The sequence below is a fragment of the Elephantulus edwardii genome, unplaced genomic scaffold (genome assembly GCF_000299155.1).
Source record: "Elephantulus edwardii isolate Elephantulus edwardi_28Jun2011 unplaced genomic scaffold, EleEdw1.0 scaffold00024, whole genome shotgun sequence".
Lineage (NCBI taxonomy): Eukaryota > Metazoa > Chordata > Mammalia > Macroscelidea > Macroscelididae > Elephantulus > Elephantulus edwardii.
The window spans coordinates 12,283,911-12,299,331 of NW_006399774.1; the positions used below are offsets into that span (position 1 = coordinate 12,283,911).

Consider the following 15,421-nt stretch of genomic DNA (forward strand, 5'->3'; position numbering starts at 1 on the left):
GCCTCGCAGCCCGCCTCCACCCAGATGCCGTCTTGCAACGAGACTTCCCTTCCTTGTCTGTCTGCATAGGTTAGAGACTAAAACCAAAATGAGGGCACATTGATTTGTTGGCCAAAGGTTCTGCAGGTGCGTGTGTGCTGTGTCAGGAGATGCCAACGAGGGCTTTAAATGGCCACGTCTTTTTTTTTTTTTTTTTTTTAACAACTTCAGGTGGAAGGTTGCCTGTTTCCTGCAGTGGGGCGGTGACCCATTTTTAGTAGGTAGAATTATGTGCATTTGTTTTTGATGATTTAGCCATTCCATGTTCCTGGGGGCCACTGGCTAAGGTCTGCAGTGGGGTCCCCCTCCCACTCCTGCCCTGAGTGGAGGAAGCTGTCTGTCCTGTGGCTGCTGGCCCTTCCCTGAAGCTGCGCTGGGCCACCAGACCCCTGTCATGGATCAACTGCAGTATGGGGACCAGGGGTGGGGGGTAGGCAGGCTCTAGCCTAAAGACCTTCACTGGACCAGAAGGGTTAGTGTGGGCTCTGAGCATGGAATGTGGACAGGGAACCAGGCAGGCAAGAAGTTGCTGCCATGAAATCTTTACAGGGTCCATGTGTGTACATGCATACGTACAGATGGAGGCACAAGTCTACACACATGGATACCATGCTCCTCTGGACCTGAGTGGACGAGCACGTCTATACATGTGAGCAGACAGGCGCATCTGTACATGTGGATGGACAAGCCTGTCTGTACACGTGAGTGGGCGAGCGCGTCTGTATACATGGACGGATGAGAACGTCTGTATGTGGACGAGCACATCTGTACGGCTGTGGATGGACAAGCTTGTCTGTACACATGAATGGACGAGCCTGTCTGTACACGTGAGTGGGCGAGCGCGTCTGTATACATGGACTAGCACGTCTGTACACGTGGACGGATGAGGACGTCTGTATGTGGACGAGCACATCTGTACGGCTGTGGATTGGAAGAGATGTCTCTGGATGGCTGGGAAGAGGATGACAGTTGCATTTCTTAATAATGGTTTCTGCAATTCTGTTAAAAAAGTGACAGGCCTTGGAGATTTATTTTTGTAAAACTAAACAAATGATTGATATAATAGAAAATTATTTATTGCCAAAAAATTTTCAGTTTCCTATTTGGAAAGTAGCTGAGAAGAAACATCTTAAATGGCCTCAGGTGGACTGTTGGGTAGGTGCTGCCTAGTGGTCCCTGCTTGGCCAGGTGCACAGAGGAGCTGCCCAGGCCCCGGGGAGAGCCGCCTGGCAGAGGGTGAAGGATCAGAGACTACAGAGCAGTGTTGGTCACAGGTTGTCCTTGGCTTTCCCGTGGACTTGCTCTGTGGCTGGCTTAGCGTGTTCTCTAAACTGTAAACATTGTGATGCTGCTCCCAGATCTTCAAGTGCAGGGTGGGGTTCCAGTCTGCAGACGTCGGCATGTTCTGCTCTGTGCCTGGTCTCCTTGGCGAGGTGGTGCTGGGCCTTGCAAGGTGGTTCGCATGTGAGACAGCTCATCTGACACCTCATCATCAAGCATCAGTGACATGCACCTTTAATATGAATGCCTCCATTGGTTTTTTAAATCCCTTGTAAATATGAATGTCTGAATTCAAACTACACAAGGGCCATTCAGGTTTACATAGTTTTACATTTCCAATAGTGCAGGTTTTGGTTTGTTTTTTTATTTGAATACTCTGAGATACTGGAAAAAATTTTTTTTGTCATCTAATTTTACAACTTCTAAGACTTAACTATAAATAATTTTATGTATACTAATTAGGATTTCTTTGTGTCAGTTCCTGTATTCTAGTATAATATAGTTTGTAAGTTTTTATCTTTATAATTGTCCCTTATGACTCGGAATGCTCTTACTTCTCAGTCAATAAATGTAAAATCCTTGAGGCACCTGGCTGTACACAGTAGAACTCTTAAAATGTCTTTGTCCAGTAGTGTAATTCTAAGCTGATGAGCATTGCTTTACAGCATCAAGTCAAAGCTATGAGAGTATTTATTTTCTTTCAAGGTTAAGTTGGAAACAAACAGTTACAAAGGAAAGCAATTAAGGGGCAGGGCCTTTATTTAAATAATCATGCATTTTCACTTTTCTATTCTCTAGGGTATCATATATATATATATATATTCCATGTAAAAATTTGTTTAAAATATGTAGCACTTAGCATGTAGAATATGTGCAATAATTAGGTTAAAACACTAATGTCTGCCGGAAACTTTGGACAGTAGCAAGCAAACACCAGTTCGGGATGGACCACGAGTTCACAGAGGTGCCCTGCACAAGCCCAGGGCTGCCTCCGGTGTTTCCCGGGGACAGCCTGAGTGACATCTCCGGTGCTGCTTCATACTGGCCTGGTCTGCAGACCCACTGAGGTTGCGCACACATGGCCGGCAGCTCCGCTCGGGACAGGAGCCTTGTCCACGTGAGGGGTCAGCTGGATTTAAGTCCTCACAGCAGCTGAGTGGTGCAGTTTTCACTTACGTCTCTCTGAAAGGCTGCGGAAGGAGGGATGCGGGAAACCTGACCTGGACGTGCTGTTACTACACGTAGTTACCAACTGCTGTCACCTGGTAGCTACGCTTTGTACATCCCACAGTGAGACCATCACCAGCCTTGAGCGGCTTGCAACGTATTGACGGTCCACTTACAGGACAGTAAGTGGACTGAGGTCTGTGGCTTTCTCCTGAGTCCCTTTCCCAGGGGAAATCACAGAAGCTCCCAGGTTGCGTCTCAAGAGCCAGTCCAGGCTACACCAGCACCGATACCCGCGGGTGCTGTAAAGGTTTCAAAACCAGTTGCCTTACAGGTTAGACTTCTGAAGGAAAAAAAAAATTGCCAACTTTTCCTCAGGCCAAAGGGGAGTTGCTTTTGTTTATGATGCTTTGTTTTCTGATTGGACATGTTTTTTTATGTCCTGGTAACTGTAATACCACACTACAAAACAGGATTTTCTGCTACTGAAAACTGCCTTTTTACACACAGACTGTACGTATTTGTAAAATAAAACATTCAACCTAAAGCTGAACGGGAAGCTGGCCTGTGGGCTCCAGGGCGGGCGGGTGAGGGAGCGTGCCCCTCTGGTCAGTCATCACTGGTCAGGCAAAGCGAGCCCATGTTGATGTCAGGGGCTGTTCACCTGGCAGCTGGACCCTGACGTGTGTGCAGATGCGTCCGGCATGGCCCTGGGAGGTGCTGCCGGGGAGGTCAGGTTCTCAGGGTCTGCTCCCCCCACTGGGACATGTGGTAACTTGCAGACACGTTCTCTGGTTCTGAATAGTGGCCCAACTGTGTGACACAGATGGGGGGCGGGGAGAGCCTCTTGTAAACCACAAAGTGATGCACAGAGGCAGGGGAGCTGTCCTCTGACTGACCTGGGCCCTGATCTGTCCCTGCTTGTCCATGTCAGCGCGGGCGCCAGTGGGAGCGTCAGAGGCGGGGTGACGGCCCAGGCGGGGTGACAGCCCGGACGGTGCAGGGGTGACATGCATGGGTCACCACGCAGAAGAGCAAGGCGGAAATGCCCCATCAACAGACAAACACTGAGGGTCCAGGAGCCACATGAGAGAGGAAGCTGCCAACTTGCAACTGGAATAATTTATTATCCTAACAAAAGTACAAAGTGTGGAAAATCAGTGTGTCTGAATCATCTGAGAGAGTAGAGAAAATGTCACACGAGCAGATTTCAGTTTTAGCACCTTTGAAAAGAAATATGCAGAGTTAAGACGCGAGGGGCGGCCCGGGAAGGTGCCCGCGGGACCACCTCTCTGGTGTTCTCTCTGCGTCCGCAGAGCACGGCAAAAACACGTGGAAAGAAAGATGTGGACTGAGCTCCTGGCTGGTGGTGGGAGGACGGACGCGTGGACAGGAGGGCGAGTGTCAGATAGACAGGCCGAAGGCGCTGACGATGCAGTACATGGTCTTGTTCTCCCACCGCACAGTGCAGCTCCCTGCGGGAAGAGAGGGCTCAGGAGCAGGGCCTGGGGCGCACGGAGGCTGGGGCTCCTGTGTGAGCACCCCAAGATGGGGGTGCCTGTGCCCTCAGCCATGTGGACACTGCCCCACACAGGGAACCAGGAGGAGGCTCTCCTCTCCAGCACTGTTTGGGGCTCCCCACTTTTCCACCCCCACCACTTCTCTCTGGCTTGTTTTAGTGGGAAATTAGTGTCCTCAGACAGGATCCGACAGCTCCTCTGCGGGGTGAAGTAGCTCCGGAAGGCCCCAGCAGCGACCCCAGTGGGCCCTTACCGTCGGTGGAGCTGTCCCAGAAGCAGGAGCTGGCCGTGTGCAGCCCGGCCCCGTTCTTCTGCATGATGACGCAGGTCACTGCACCAGAAGTGAGAAGTGGGCCCGTTAGTGCTCACCCCACGTGGGGACGTGCGCCCCTCTGCCCCGTGCAGCCCGTGTGCAGACCACGCCACACCACACCACACGGAGGATGTGCACAGGGAAGACTGGGCCAGCTGTCCCCTCCCACCAGGTCCCCTCCCGGTGACAGTTCCTGGCATGGACCCTGCAGCGCTGAACAGGCCTGACAACTGACCCTGTGGTTCCCCCAGAACGCCACCCAGCTATTCTCCCCCGTGACCACCACTCAGGCTCAGTGACCTCACAGGCCAGAGGACAGCCACCTTGTAAGGTTTCAGAGGCTGTAACCCATCTGGGAGCTGACCACCACAGCTCGGCCCTTGAAGCAGATGGTGGGCCTGAACCTGTGCCCCTCCCCTTTGTGGGTTTGTGCTGCGCTGTGCATTTCAGTGTGGAACTCCCCTTCCCTGACTGCGGTCAGGGAGGCCCGGCCCTCACCGATGTACTTGAAGGGCTTGCCCAGCTTGGTGAGCTGGCTCAGCGTCTGCTCCACCACGTTGGTGGTCCACTGGTTGACCTTGCTGTGCTGGTACGCGTTCCCGCCAATCGCGCTCTCGATCGCCTGCAAGACAGGGCCATGACAGCCGGTCAGCACAGGACTGTCCGCGGGACTGCCGACACCAGCAGAGCCTCAAGTCTACCGACGGCGCAGCAGCGCTCCTGAGCACCCAGACCACAGGCGGCCACGGTTTGAAAAGAACTGTGACCTAACAATTGGACTTGACGTCCCCGCTGCTGTTACTCCAGCAGAAAGCTGTACCCGTGCTCCCCGGTGAGGCTAGGAAGTGGGGTTCCTTTGGCCACTCCCTTCCTGCACAGACCCAGCCAGATCACAGATTCAGAGATGCCTTCTGGGAACGATGGTCCCTGGTCCACACGCACCAGGTCCCTGCAGCACAGCCGGACCCGTTCGGAGCTTCATCTCCGTCTGTGGTGACTCCCATCTTTGTTACGCCCCCTCTGATCTCGGTGCTGTCCTGGGCTTTCCGCTCAGGACTCCGCAAGGTGCCATTTGAATCTGTCCGGTCTCCCTGGCCCCAGGTCCCTCCGGCTCAGCCTCGGGGTCCCCGCCCGGTCCCACCGTGGTTCCCGGGCTGCTCCCTCCACTGATACTGAGTGCTGACCTCAGCCTCCTCCTCTGATGTACATTAACTGTCAAGTGGGAACCAGCCCGTAGCTGACCCTCCAGCGGGTTCTCAGAGGAGATGAGGGAGCAGCTGGGGGATTTGAACAGCCTGCCTTTGGGTTCGCAGTGCAGCTTCTTCCCACTAAGCCACCTAACACGCTGTACTCTGAAATCTCAAGCTCAAACGCACCGTCAGGTGGGTTCTACCTCCCTCTGGTCACAGGTGGGCACCCTGGCAGAGCTGCACCATGCTGACCAAGGCTCCCAGGCTCGGCCACCAACCCGAAAACAGCTTCTAGGATGATGTGACTGAAAGGAAAAATCCCATGAGGTGCAAAGTCTCTTCTCAGGCGTGGAGAAGCCCCGGATGTGGACAGGAAGTGGTCAGTGAGGGCGCATCTGATGTAGGGGCTACTCAAGTGACCATACTCCCTGGCAGACCCTCTAACTCATCCTGAATGTCCAGTGGTCCCACTGACAGTGGCCACAGCACAGGAGTCCTGGTGGAACAGCGGGCGAGGGCTGACCTACGGGCTGGTGGCCTGAATCCCCCGTCCATCCACTCTGCAGGAGACGGGCCACTTCGGGACACCTGACGGAGGGTTACCGTGAGCTGGCATCGACGTGGTCGCAGCAGCTGGCTGCTGGGTGTCGGCCCAGGAACCCTGGTGACTTAGCGGGTTAATGCTGGGCTGGTAAAAGGTGGGCAGTTTGAGGATGACACAGCAGCCTTCTTGACGGGGAGCTGGCCTGAGACTCGGGGCCGTGGAAGCTGACTGCCGGCCGCACTCTGCGTGGGGTGGGGGGGCGTTCTCCAGCACCAGCTGCCCCTTCTCAACAGCAAATGACCGTTGTGTTGCTGGGAAGGGTGTCCTGGTTTCCCGACCGCCTCCAGGAGCAGGAGCTGCCTGGCCAGTCCTCCTCACGCCCGCTGCAGCTCCCGTATCGAGTCCAGGACAAGTATGAGCCCTGAAGGACCCGCGTTTCCAGACCACCTCCGGGGCCGGGGCCGCCTGACCATTCCTCCTCACACACTGCAGCCTGCCAGCCTCACACCCCAGCCTCTCCCCATCGTCAGCCCGGGACCAGCAAAGGGCTCAGAAAGGCCCTGGTTTGAGGGACCACTATCCTCCCAGAGCAGGGTGTCATCAGAGGTGATCAATGCTGAAACAAACGTTTAAAACTAGTCAAGCGAGGCCCCTCACCAGCTTCAGCCTTAGTTTTGATAGTGAATCCTCACGCTCTGGGAACTCTCTTGCACACGCCTCCGAGCGTCCTGTTTTCAGGGAAGGGAGGATCCCTCACCCAGTTCTCACAAACCTACAACGGCCCAATACAGAAACATCTGAGCATTAACTGAGAACTAATGTGCTGCCAGGGGCAAAATCCTCCTGCAGGCCAGAGGGAGCGCGGGGAAAGCAGCCTGGCAAGGCTGGCCACGTTTACAAGTGGACCAGAAGCTGGACTTCCAGCTGCAGCTGAACCAGGTAACCAAACAGAGCAGAAAACCAGGAGGCCTCGCTCAGCTTTCTAACCGCAAACTCCATCAAACCCACCGTCCACTGCAGCCGACCCAGAGGCCTGCTTAGGAAGAAAACCCAACATGGGAGCAGACTGAAGTTGCGTGAAGTGTATGGGAAACCAGAAAATCCTGCTTAGTTCAAAAAACGGCTGCAGTTCCTTACCCCTGTGGCACTAAAGCCAGCGCTCTGTATTAGTAACCACACACAGCAGTGTCACCTCTAAATTACCAGGTGTGCGGCAACCAGTCCCTTCCAGCCACGGTCTCTGCAATGCCCACCAGGGACTGGGGAGGGCTGTGCAGACGGAAGGTGTCTGTGGCCCACCTCGGGGGCCGGACCGCTTGCTGACATACCCAAGGCACCTTGTGGGGTGGTTCTTGTTAGGTGCTGTTGAGTAGGACTCAGAGACATGAGAGCTGAGTCCTGTCCTGCCCTGTGCCGTCCTCATCATCTGACGCACCTGAGTCCTTAACTGCAGTCATTGTGACACTCCCTCTGGTTGGGGTCTCCCTCTCCTCCACTGACCCACTACTTTCCTATCACGATGTCCTTTTCCAAGAAGAACCTCTCTCAGCGACTTGCCCACGCTGTGTGGGACAAAGCTTTGCCATCCTTGCCTCCAAGGAGCATTCTGGCTGCACTCTGTCCAACACACAATCTTTTGTTTTTTTAGCAGTCCATGGGATGTTCAGGGCTCTTCTCCAACACCACAGCTCAAAGGCATCAATTCTTCTTCCATCATCCTTATTTCCTTGTCCAGCTCTCAGATGCACAGCAAGGGATTGAGAAGACCATGGCCCAAGTCAGACGCACCTTAGTCCTCACACTGTCATCACTGCTCCTCAGTAACCTGGAGAGGTCTCTGACTGCAGACTTTCCCAATGCAGTATGTCACCTGACCTGCCTGCCTGCTGGTATCAAGAATGCTGACTGTGGATCCAAGTAAGATGAAATCGTTGACAATTTCAGTCTTCTCTCCATCTATCATGATGTTGTTACCAGCTCAGTGGTGGTGACGTGTGTCTTCTTGATGTTGACATAAATCCATGGTGAAGGCTGCAGTCCTTTATCTTCTGTACCAAGTGCCCTCCCCTTCAGCAAGCAAGGTTGTGTCATCTGCATAACACAGGCAGGTGATGAGTCATCCTCCAATCCTCATGCCACATTCTTCTTCATAGAGCCAAACTTCTCAAATGATTGCTCAGCATAGAGACTGGCAGGGCATGGAGAAAGGACACAGCCCTGATTTCTAGCTTTCCTGATTTTAAACCGTGCAGTGTTCTCTTGATCCATTTAGACAACAGCCTCTTGTTCTAGGAATAGGTGTTGCATGAGCAAAGCTAAGTGTTCCAGGATTCCCCTTCTTCTCAATGTTAGCCATAGTTTGTTATGACCCACACAATCAAATGCTTTTTGTATAGCTAATACAACACAGACAGAGATTCTTCTGCTATTCTCCTTTCAGCCAGGATCCATGTGACATCAGCTGGTGTCGTGGCCTCTTCTAAACCCACTTTGAACTTCTAGCAGTTCTCTGTCAATGTTCGGGTTTCGGTTCATCTTCATTGATACTTTGCTTGCATGATACTGCACTCCTGTTGGTGGGACCATGCAGATAGGGTGTGGAGAACACTAAGGTGGGGACTGGTCAGGTTTGCCATCCCACCAGGTGCAAAAGGAGAAAACGGGGTCCATACGACTACCATCAAGAACGGCGAAGCACACTCACAACCCATGCCTGAGACACCTCAATTCAGGAGACTGTGGTGACACCACAGAGACACCATGAGGCAGCGGCAGCTGAGGCAGCAGATGCCTGAGGCAGAGCTGTGGGCTCCTGGCCAGAATGAGAAAGCCGAGAGCCTTCAGGGCAGGTGCTCACTGGCAGAGAGAGTGGCTCTTGGCATCATCAGGGAGCTGGGTTTCCAAAGTGCCTGGAGGTCCTGGGGAGTGGGATGCTGCTGGAGCACCTGTTGCAGCAGTTAGAGCTCTGTAACACTCAGGGCCCAAGCAGGGCAGAGGCTCAGGTCAGGAGGCCGAGGGCCGGTGGGGCCTGCCTCTGCACGTGGCTGAAGAGTGGCCGTTCTGACTGAAGAGTTGTATCCTGAGTTGTTCCTGATCCTGAATTGTGACCAGTTACTTCTCTAGTAAAGCCCAGGATCATGGACATGGCTGATAAGTTCTAAGTGGCCGCTGTACAGAATTTCTAAACCCACTGGAGAAACAGTGGGTACCTTGGAGAGATGGCTGGAGTCAGGGTTAGAAGAGCAATGTAGATCGTGGAGCATGTCTGACCTTACAGAAAGTGACCTCAGGTTGCTGCTGCTGCTCCTGGAAATCCTTTTCTCTTGTGAAGTTAGAGGGTTCAGACACCACTAAACCCAAGCTGACTCCATTCTTAAACCAAGGACCCTCAAACTGTGCTGTTAAATTCCGATCACCTAAGGACTCGGCCGAGGGAATCACTGTCTGTAGTGACAATGCTGAGGGAAACTATGCCGACTTCCTTCTTGTCCCCACATCTCTGATTCTATGACGCCAGACTTCAGGGGCTGCCTTTCCACCCTCACATGCACTCTGTGCCCTCATACCGCAGGGCCTTTGCACATGCTGCGCATGGCCAGGACTCTGTCCCCTTTCTCTGTACGGAGCTAACCCTATTCTTTTTCAGTCTGTAGATCACCCGCTCTGAACAGTCCCTGAATTCAGTGTTGACATGAGGTGCCTTGCAGTTGGCTCTGACAGTGACCCTATGAACAGCAGAAAGAAATCATGCCCAATCCTGTACATCCTCACGTCTCAGCTGTGCTGCTGCCCACTGCTGCAGCCACTGTGTCACCTGGGTCACATGCCCCAGCACGTCCTCCGGGCACACAGAGAATGCAATGTCACGTTCACCGGTGTGATAGCTGACGTCTGCCACCATGCCTTTGGAGGCCAGGTCTTCACCTGCTCTGCTCACTGGTCAGAACAGGGCACTGACTGAATGAATGAAGAACAAATATGCCCCTTTGGTGTCTCCTATGCTCCTCTAAAGGAGATACCCGTGAGCAACTGCAATAATGCGGACAGTTTTGCTAGGGCATAAAAGACAATCAAAGAAGTCCCAAACAAGACTGCCTCTGAAAACTGGACATTGTTTGGTTTTTGGATACTAATATTCATACTTTCTCCTTTAAACACTAAACAATTTTTTTGTGTGTATCTATAGAGTTTTTGTGTTCGAAGGTTATAGATTTAAACTTCAGTAACATTCAGGGCTCTCTGGAAGCAAGGATTTTAAAGCTCCATCTGACATACTTTGGGCACGTGGCCAGTAGGGAACAGTCCTTAGAGAAGGACAACATGCTTGGAAGGGTGGAGGGACAAAGCAGGAGAGGAAGACCCCGGATGAGATAGATTGACTCAGTGACTGAGGCAATGGGGGTATGTGTGTAGGAGATGATGAGATTAGCTCAGGATACTTTCTGAGCTAATGGTCACTATGAGTCACAGACAAATTCCATGGCACATAACAACAGCAGCAACATTCAGTAATATTGCTACATATGTAACTTCTTATCTGGTTTAAAAGATGTAATTTGCATAATATGGGAGTAATTTGTATCTACACTCATTCAAGTAAATACTGTTATTTCAAATGCCAAAACACAGGCTCAGCTGAAACAATTCCAAGAAAGTATTTAAAACATATTATTTCCACTCATATAAGCCATTAACCAAACATTTCACATGTAAGCGTTCTCTTACCTCCTTTATAATGTTGCTCACTTCATCAACAACGAATGCAGTCTGTGAACAAAAAAAAAAATACATTAAATTTGAGGTGTTTAAAAGATCTGTGGCCACCCTATTGATTAATGCACACCTGGGTGGCGAACAGAATTTAGAAATGATTGCAGACAGCATCTAACCAGAAACCAGACTTCATGTGTGGATGGATGGACACTGTACAGTGTGGCCTGGAAGCACTAGGGGGTCTTGGGAGGTCAGATGGTAACGTGACAGCCGTCCGGGAGCACAGTAGCGCAAGTATTCTGTTTATGCTTTAATGACACCACAATTCAAAAGACGGACTCCACTGAACAAGGTTGCAACCTCCACCCACTTCAGCCGGCCGGCTGCAGGGGTAACAAGGTGGAAGCTTGGTGTCACCTCACCTTCCAGATGGGAGTGAAGCAGGAGGATGCATTTCAAGATGTAGCTGACTCTTCCCTGAAGGAGAATGGTTAGGAGGCTCTGAGCTTGAGGGCTTTCCTTTAGATTCTTTTTGTGGCCTAGTGGTTAAGAGGCTGCGCTGGTTCAAATCCACCATCTGCTTTGTGGGGATGGGCAATCTCCTCCTGTGCTATGTATTTACTGACTCTGAAAACCCTCTGGAGGGTCAGAGATGAGCTGGCCCTGACCCCACGGCACACATTAGTGGCTTACACCTGACCACAGTTTTTCTGCCTTGATACTGTCCTGCCTTGGGGATGTGCAGCCCACAGGGCTCAGTGAATGAGCCAGACCACTTAGAGGGAGCCGGTGCTCGGCCAGGCGTTAGTTCAGGGGGGTCCCTTCTTCTTTTCCATTTTCATATAGTAAATAGAAGTGGGTGTGACAGTGCTGAAAATATCACTCTCCGGCACTCGCCTGCCAAGATGCTTCTGTACAAGAAAACCACGTGCACAACGTGACCGAGTCCTGGGACCAGGGAAGGCCGGGTCCAGGTCACTTGGCCCACAGATGGTGACTGCCCCAGGGCATTCGGCTGCCCTTTGTGGGCCAATAAACCAGCCAGGCCCTGCTCTGGCATGGTGCTCTGACAAGGCAAAGGAGGGTCCCCAGGGCACTGAGCTGCTATGGAAGGCACCAGGTGGGCACTGTTCTGCCCAGTTACCAAGGAGAAAGCCTCAGTGGAGGGTGGTGGGCATGGCCCCTCTCATCAAAGCACAGAGAAGCCCTGAAGTCACCCCACCTGCAGTTTCTCAAGGGGCCAAAGCCAACTCCCAGGTGCAAGGAAAGACGTAGAGTGCATCAGTCACTCTGGTATTTACAAGTGACCACAGGGCCCGAACCTAGAAAGGAAGGTCATGGTACAGCTTTCTACTTAACTACTCAGAGGCACCTTGCAGAAAGGCCAGGTCATCTGTTTCCACATGGCCACAGCCTTCGAAACCCTGTGGAGCAGCTCCAGTCAGCACACCTGGGGCCGCGGGTATCAGAGCTGACCTGACAGGGCAGCTGCCATCAACCACAAAGTATGAGAACAGGTGGGGATCACTTCCATTACTGATTAGTGGGAAGGTTCTCTAACGCTGCAGGGACGGTGTGCTGGGTGCAGGACCAAATGGCCTTCCAGTTCCTGGTACCCTGGGAGGCTAAGAGTCAGAACGAGCTCACCAGACCCCACGACAACAATGGGAAGGAAGTACAGACGTGCCCCAAACCCAGCTACCTCAGCATTCCCTGGAAAGATGATGTAGCTGGAAGCAGAGTCACAAACACCCAGAAATCTCTGTGACATCGGAGGGTGTGCAGAAAAGGCACTGTTCAGAGCCGGCAGGACTGGCTGGATGGCTGGTAAATGCCCATCGCATGCCTGCGGCAGGACAGCTAGCCACAGCCCACTGCACTCAGCCCTTCCCCCTCCGGAGATCGGGAACAATGAGCACCCTCATGGGGGGAGTGCTGCCTGCACTAGAAGGCTTTCTCTCACCCTGCCATCTCCCTTTAAAGCTTTATTTCCTATCACACAATCACTTCCCAATGCTGTATGAGTTGGCAGTTTATGGAGAAATGCCCTTCCTTTGTAAAATGCCCCTATGTCTTCTCATCAATACACGCTTGCCATCAGCATTCAAACGTTCATTTCCTCCCTGGAGAACAATGTTGTGTGTGCTAGTTGGGGATCTGATCATTGAAAACCCCGGCTCTGCCCCTAGGCCTTACAAGGCATGTTGCAGGCAAGTCACTCTTGCGCGTGCTTATTGTTGCTGGGTGCCATGGAGCCGGCTGGGTCTCATAGTGACCCTGCGGACAACAGAAGGAATCCCGCCCATCCTGCACCGTCTTCACCGTTTCTGCTGAGCCCAACCCACTGCTGCAATCACTCTGTCAACCTCAAAGATCAAACGCTACAAAGCTTTTGTTTGCCAGGTTGTAGTACACACAGGGCTCTCGAATGCCATTTCAGAAAGAATTCTCCAACGTGAAGTAAACGCGCTACTCTGGTACACCCATTAGCTACTGGCCCCGAGGCCGCGAGCCTGACCGAGGAGGGGAGCAGGGCTGGGTGCGCCCCGGTTCCTCCCTGGAGAGCTAATAGGCTGCTGTCCCCCAGGAGTGTCGGTCTTGACTCTGCAAACTCAGCCGACAAGAGCGCCGAGCCAGCCGGGGTGGAGAGAGCAGGCGGGCGGGAACCCCTGCGATCAGGCCCTGATGGAGAGGAGATGACCCCTGTCATCGATCCCGCCACCGCGCAGAGTCCCGGGGCGCACGCGCGGCTCCGGCCCCGCGCCCCTTGGCCGTGGACTGCTGAGTGATGTCACCCTCCCGGGGCCACCTTCTCGCCTCCCGGCCGACCGAGGAAAGAGTCCGCCGCCCCGGATCCGCCGCTGAGAACCCGGGTGAAGTGCAGCCCTGCCGGGCTCCGCAGTGGGCGCCGCTGGAGACACGGGCCCCGGACCGAAGCCGCTGCAGTGAGCGTGGCTAGGGCCAGCGAGCGGTGGAGGGCGGCCTCACCTCCCGGGGCACCGGCGGGCGGCCTCACGAGCCCTGAGTTCCGCCGCCGCCCGCGCCCCGCGCTCCCCGCCCACCCTCCCGCCGACCGGACGGTTAAACACCTCCTCGGAAGTCTGGAAGTCCTCCATCTTTCCCTCCGCGCCTCCGCCTCCGCCTCCCGAGTAAGACGCCTGCGCAGTCCGCACGGCTGGACGCACGGCCACGCCCACTGTGGACGGTCACGCCCACTGGAGGGCCCCGCCCCATCAGCGCAAACGCGTTCCTCGATCCCCACCCTTCTAATAGGCAGTCCGCTCCGCTAGACTCACGGGCCCGCCCACTGCGCACGGCCACGCCCACTGGAGGGGCCCCGCCCTATCAGCATAGAGACGCTCCTCCACCCTCGCCCTTCTAATAGGCAGTCCAGGCTGCTAGACGCACAGGCCCACCCACTGTGGATGGCCCCGTCCAGTGGAGAGGCCACGCCCCTTCAGCACAGACGCGCTCCTCCACCCCACCCTTTGACAAGCTGTAGACTCATGGGGCCCCGCCCACTGCGGACGGCCCCGCCCACTGTAGGGGGCCCGCCCCATTAGCACGGACACGCTCCTCCACCCCTACACCGGGCCAGGTCCACTCAGCACAGAGGCGCTCCTCCACGCGGCTGGATGCACGGGGTCCCGCCCATTGCGGACGGCCACGCCCATGAGGCCCGCCCCTCCTCACAGACCAATCCCTCCTAATTCCACCCCCAACTAACCCGGGGAAGCCCCACCCCTCTAACACAAAGGCAGGAGGCTTCCAGCCCTAGAGGCCAATCCTGACTTCAGCCTCGCTCCTCCAACCTCTCCACACCTCCCACCCCCTCCATCCCTCCACTCCCCCACTCCCTCCCCCCGACTCTAGGGTCTGCCCTTCCTCTCCCCGGTGGACATTTAGGCAGCAAGGGGAGGGGCCTTGGAGTACTCGCTCCTCCCATCTGGTATCCTCAGCCACTCAATGCTCCCTCAAACTCAAGTTCCTTTAAATTGAAGTTCATTGTCCAGTAGAACTGACTTATAGTTGACCCTTCAACTGAGAATGTAAATCGTAAGAAGAGAGATTTCTTATCATTCTCCTACCGAGCCACTAGTGGATTCGAATCATCTAAGAGGTCTGACCTTTGAGTAAGCAGCACGGCTCCCGCTTCACGTAGACTGTTGTTAGGTACCATCTAGTCGAGTGTGAACAGGTCTGAACCCTGCTCTTTCCTGCACCATCCTCACGTCTGACACGTTAGAGCCCAGAGATACAGTTACTGTGTCCATCTTGTTGAAGGTCTTCCTCTCTTCCTCTGACCCTCCACCTTTCCCAGCGTGATGTCTTTTTCTAAGGATTGTCCCCTCCTGATGCAAAGCATGTGAGACCAAATTTCACCATCTCTTCCGCTGAGGAGCAGCACCCTGGCTGCACTTCCTCCAATAGATAGACTTGCTTGCTCTTTGACCAGTTCAGGGCTCCTCTCCAATACCACAACTCTAAGGCATAGATGAGTCTACCATCATCCTTATTCATTATACAACTTTCAGATGTTTAAAAAGCAATTGAAAAGACCATGCCTTGGTTCAGGTGCACCTTGGTCTTTAACATGATATCCTTGCTCTTTTTATTTTGCATGCAATAATTCATATACACTGTGTTTCATTCA

At 53.7% G+C, this 15,421-nt stretch overlaps 1 protein-coding gene across 1 annotated transcript; it reads right to left on the reverse strand.

The window, feature by feature from the left end:
• Positions 1–3,891: 3,891 nt before the first annotated feature.
• On the reverse strand, positions 3,892–13,883 carry DYNLT1 (dynein, light chain, Tctex-type 1). The gene is made up of 5 exons (XM_006882762.1): positions 13,857–13,883; positions 10,780–10,821; positions 4,819–4,942; positions 4,261–4,338; positions 3,892–3,962 (listed from the first exon to the last, which is right to left on the reverse strand). The coding sequence occupies exons 1-5, from the start codon at positions 13,881–13,883 to the stop codon at positions 3,892–3,894; spliced, it is 342 nt and encodes a 113-aa protein (XP_006882824.1).
• Positions 13,884–15,421: the final 1,538 nt, after the last annotated feature.

Bases quoted from the DNA above. Each gene is read 5' to 3' on its own strand.
- DYNLT1 (XM_006882762.1), bottom strand. From the start codon at position 13,883: ATGGAGGACTTCCAGACTTCCGAGGAG. The intron at 10,822-13,856 runs GTGTTTAACCGT...TTTTGTTCACAG, and splicing joins ACTTCCAGACTTCCGAGGAG to ACTGCATTCGTTGTTGATGA. The intron at 4,943-10,779 runs GTAAGAGAACGC...CCTGTCTTGCAG, and splicing joins TGAGCAACATTATAAAGGAG to GCGATCGAGAGCGCGATTGG.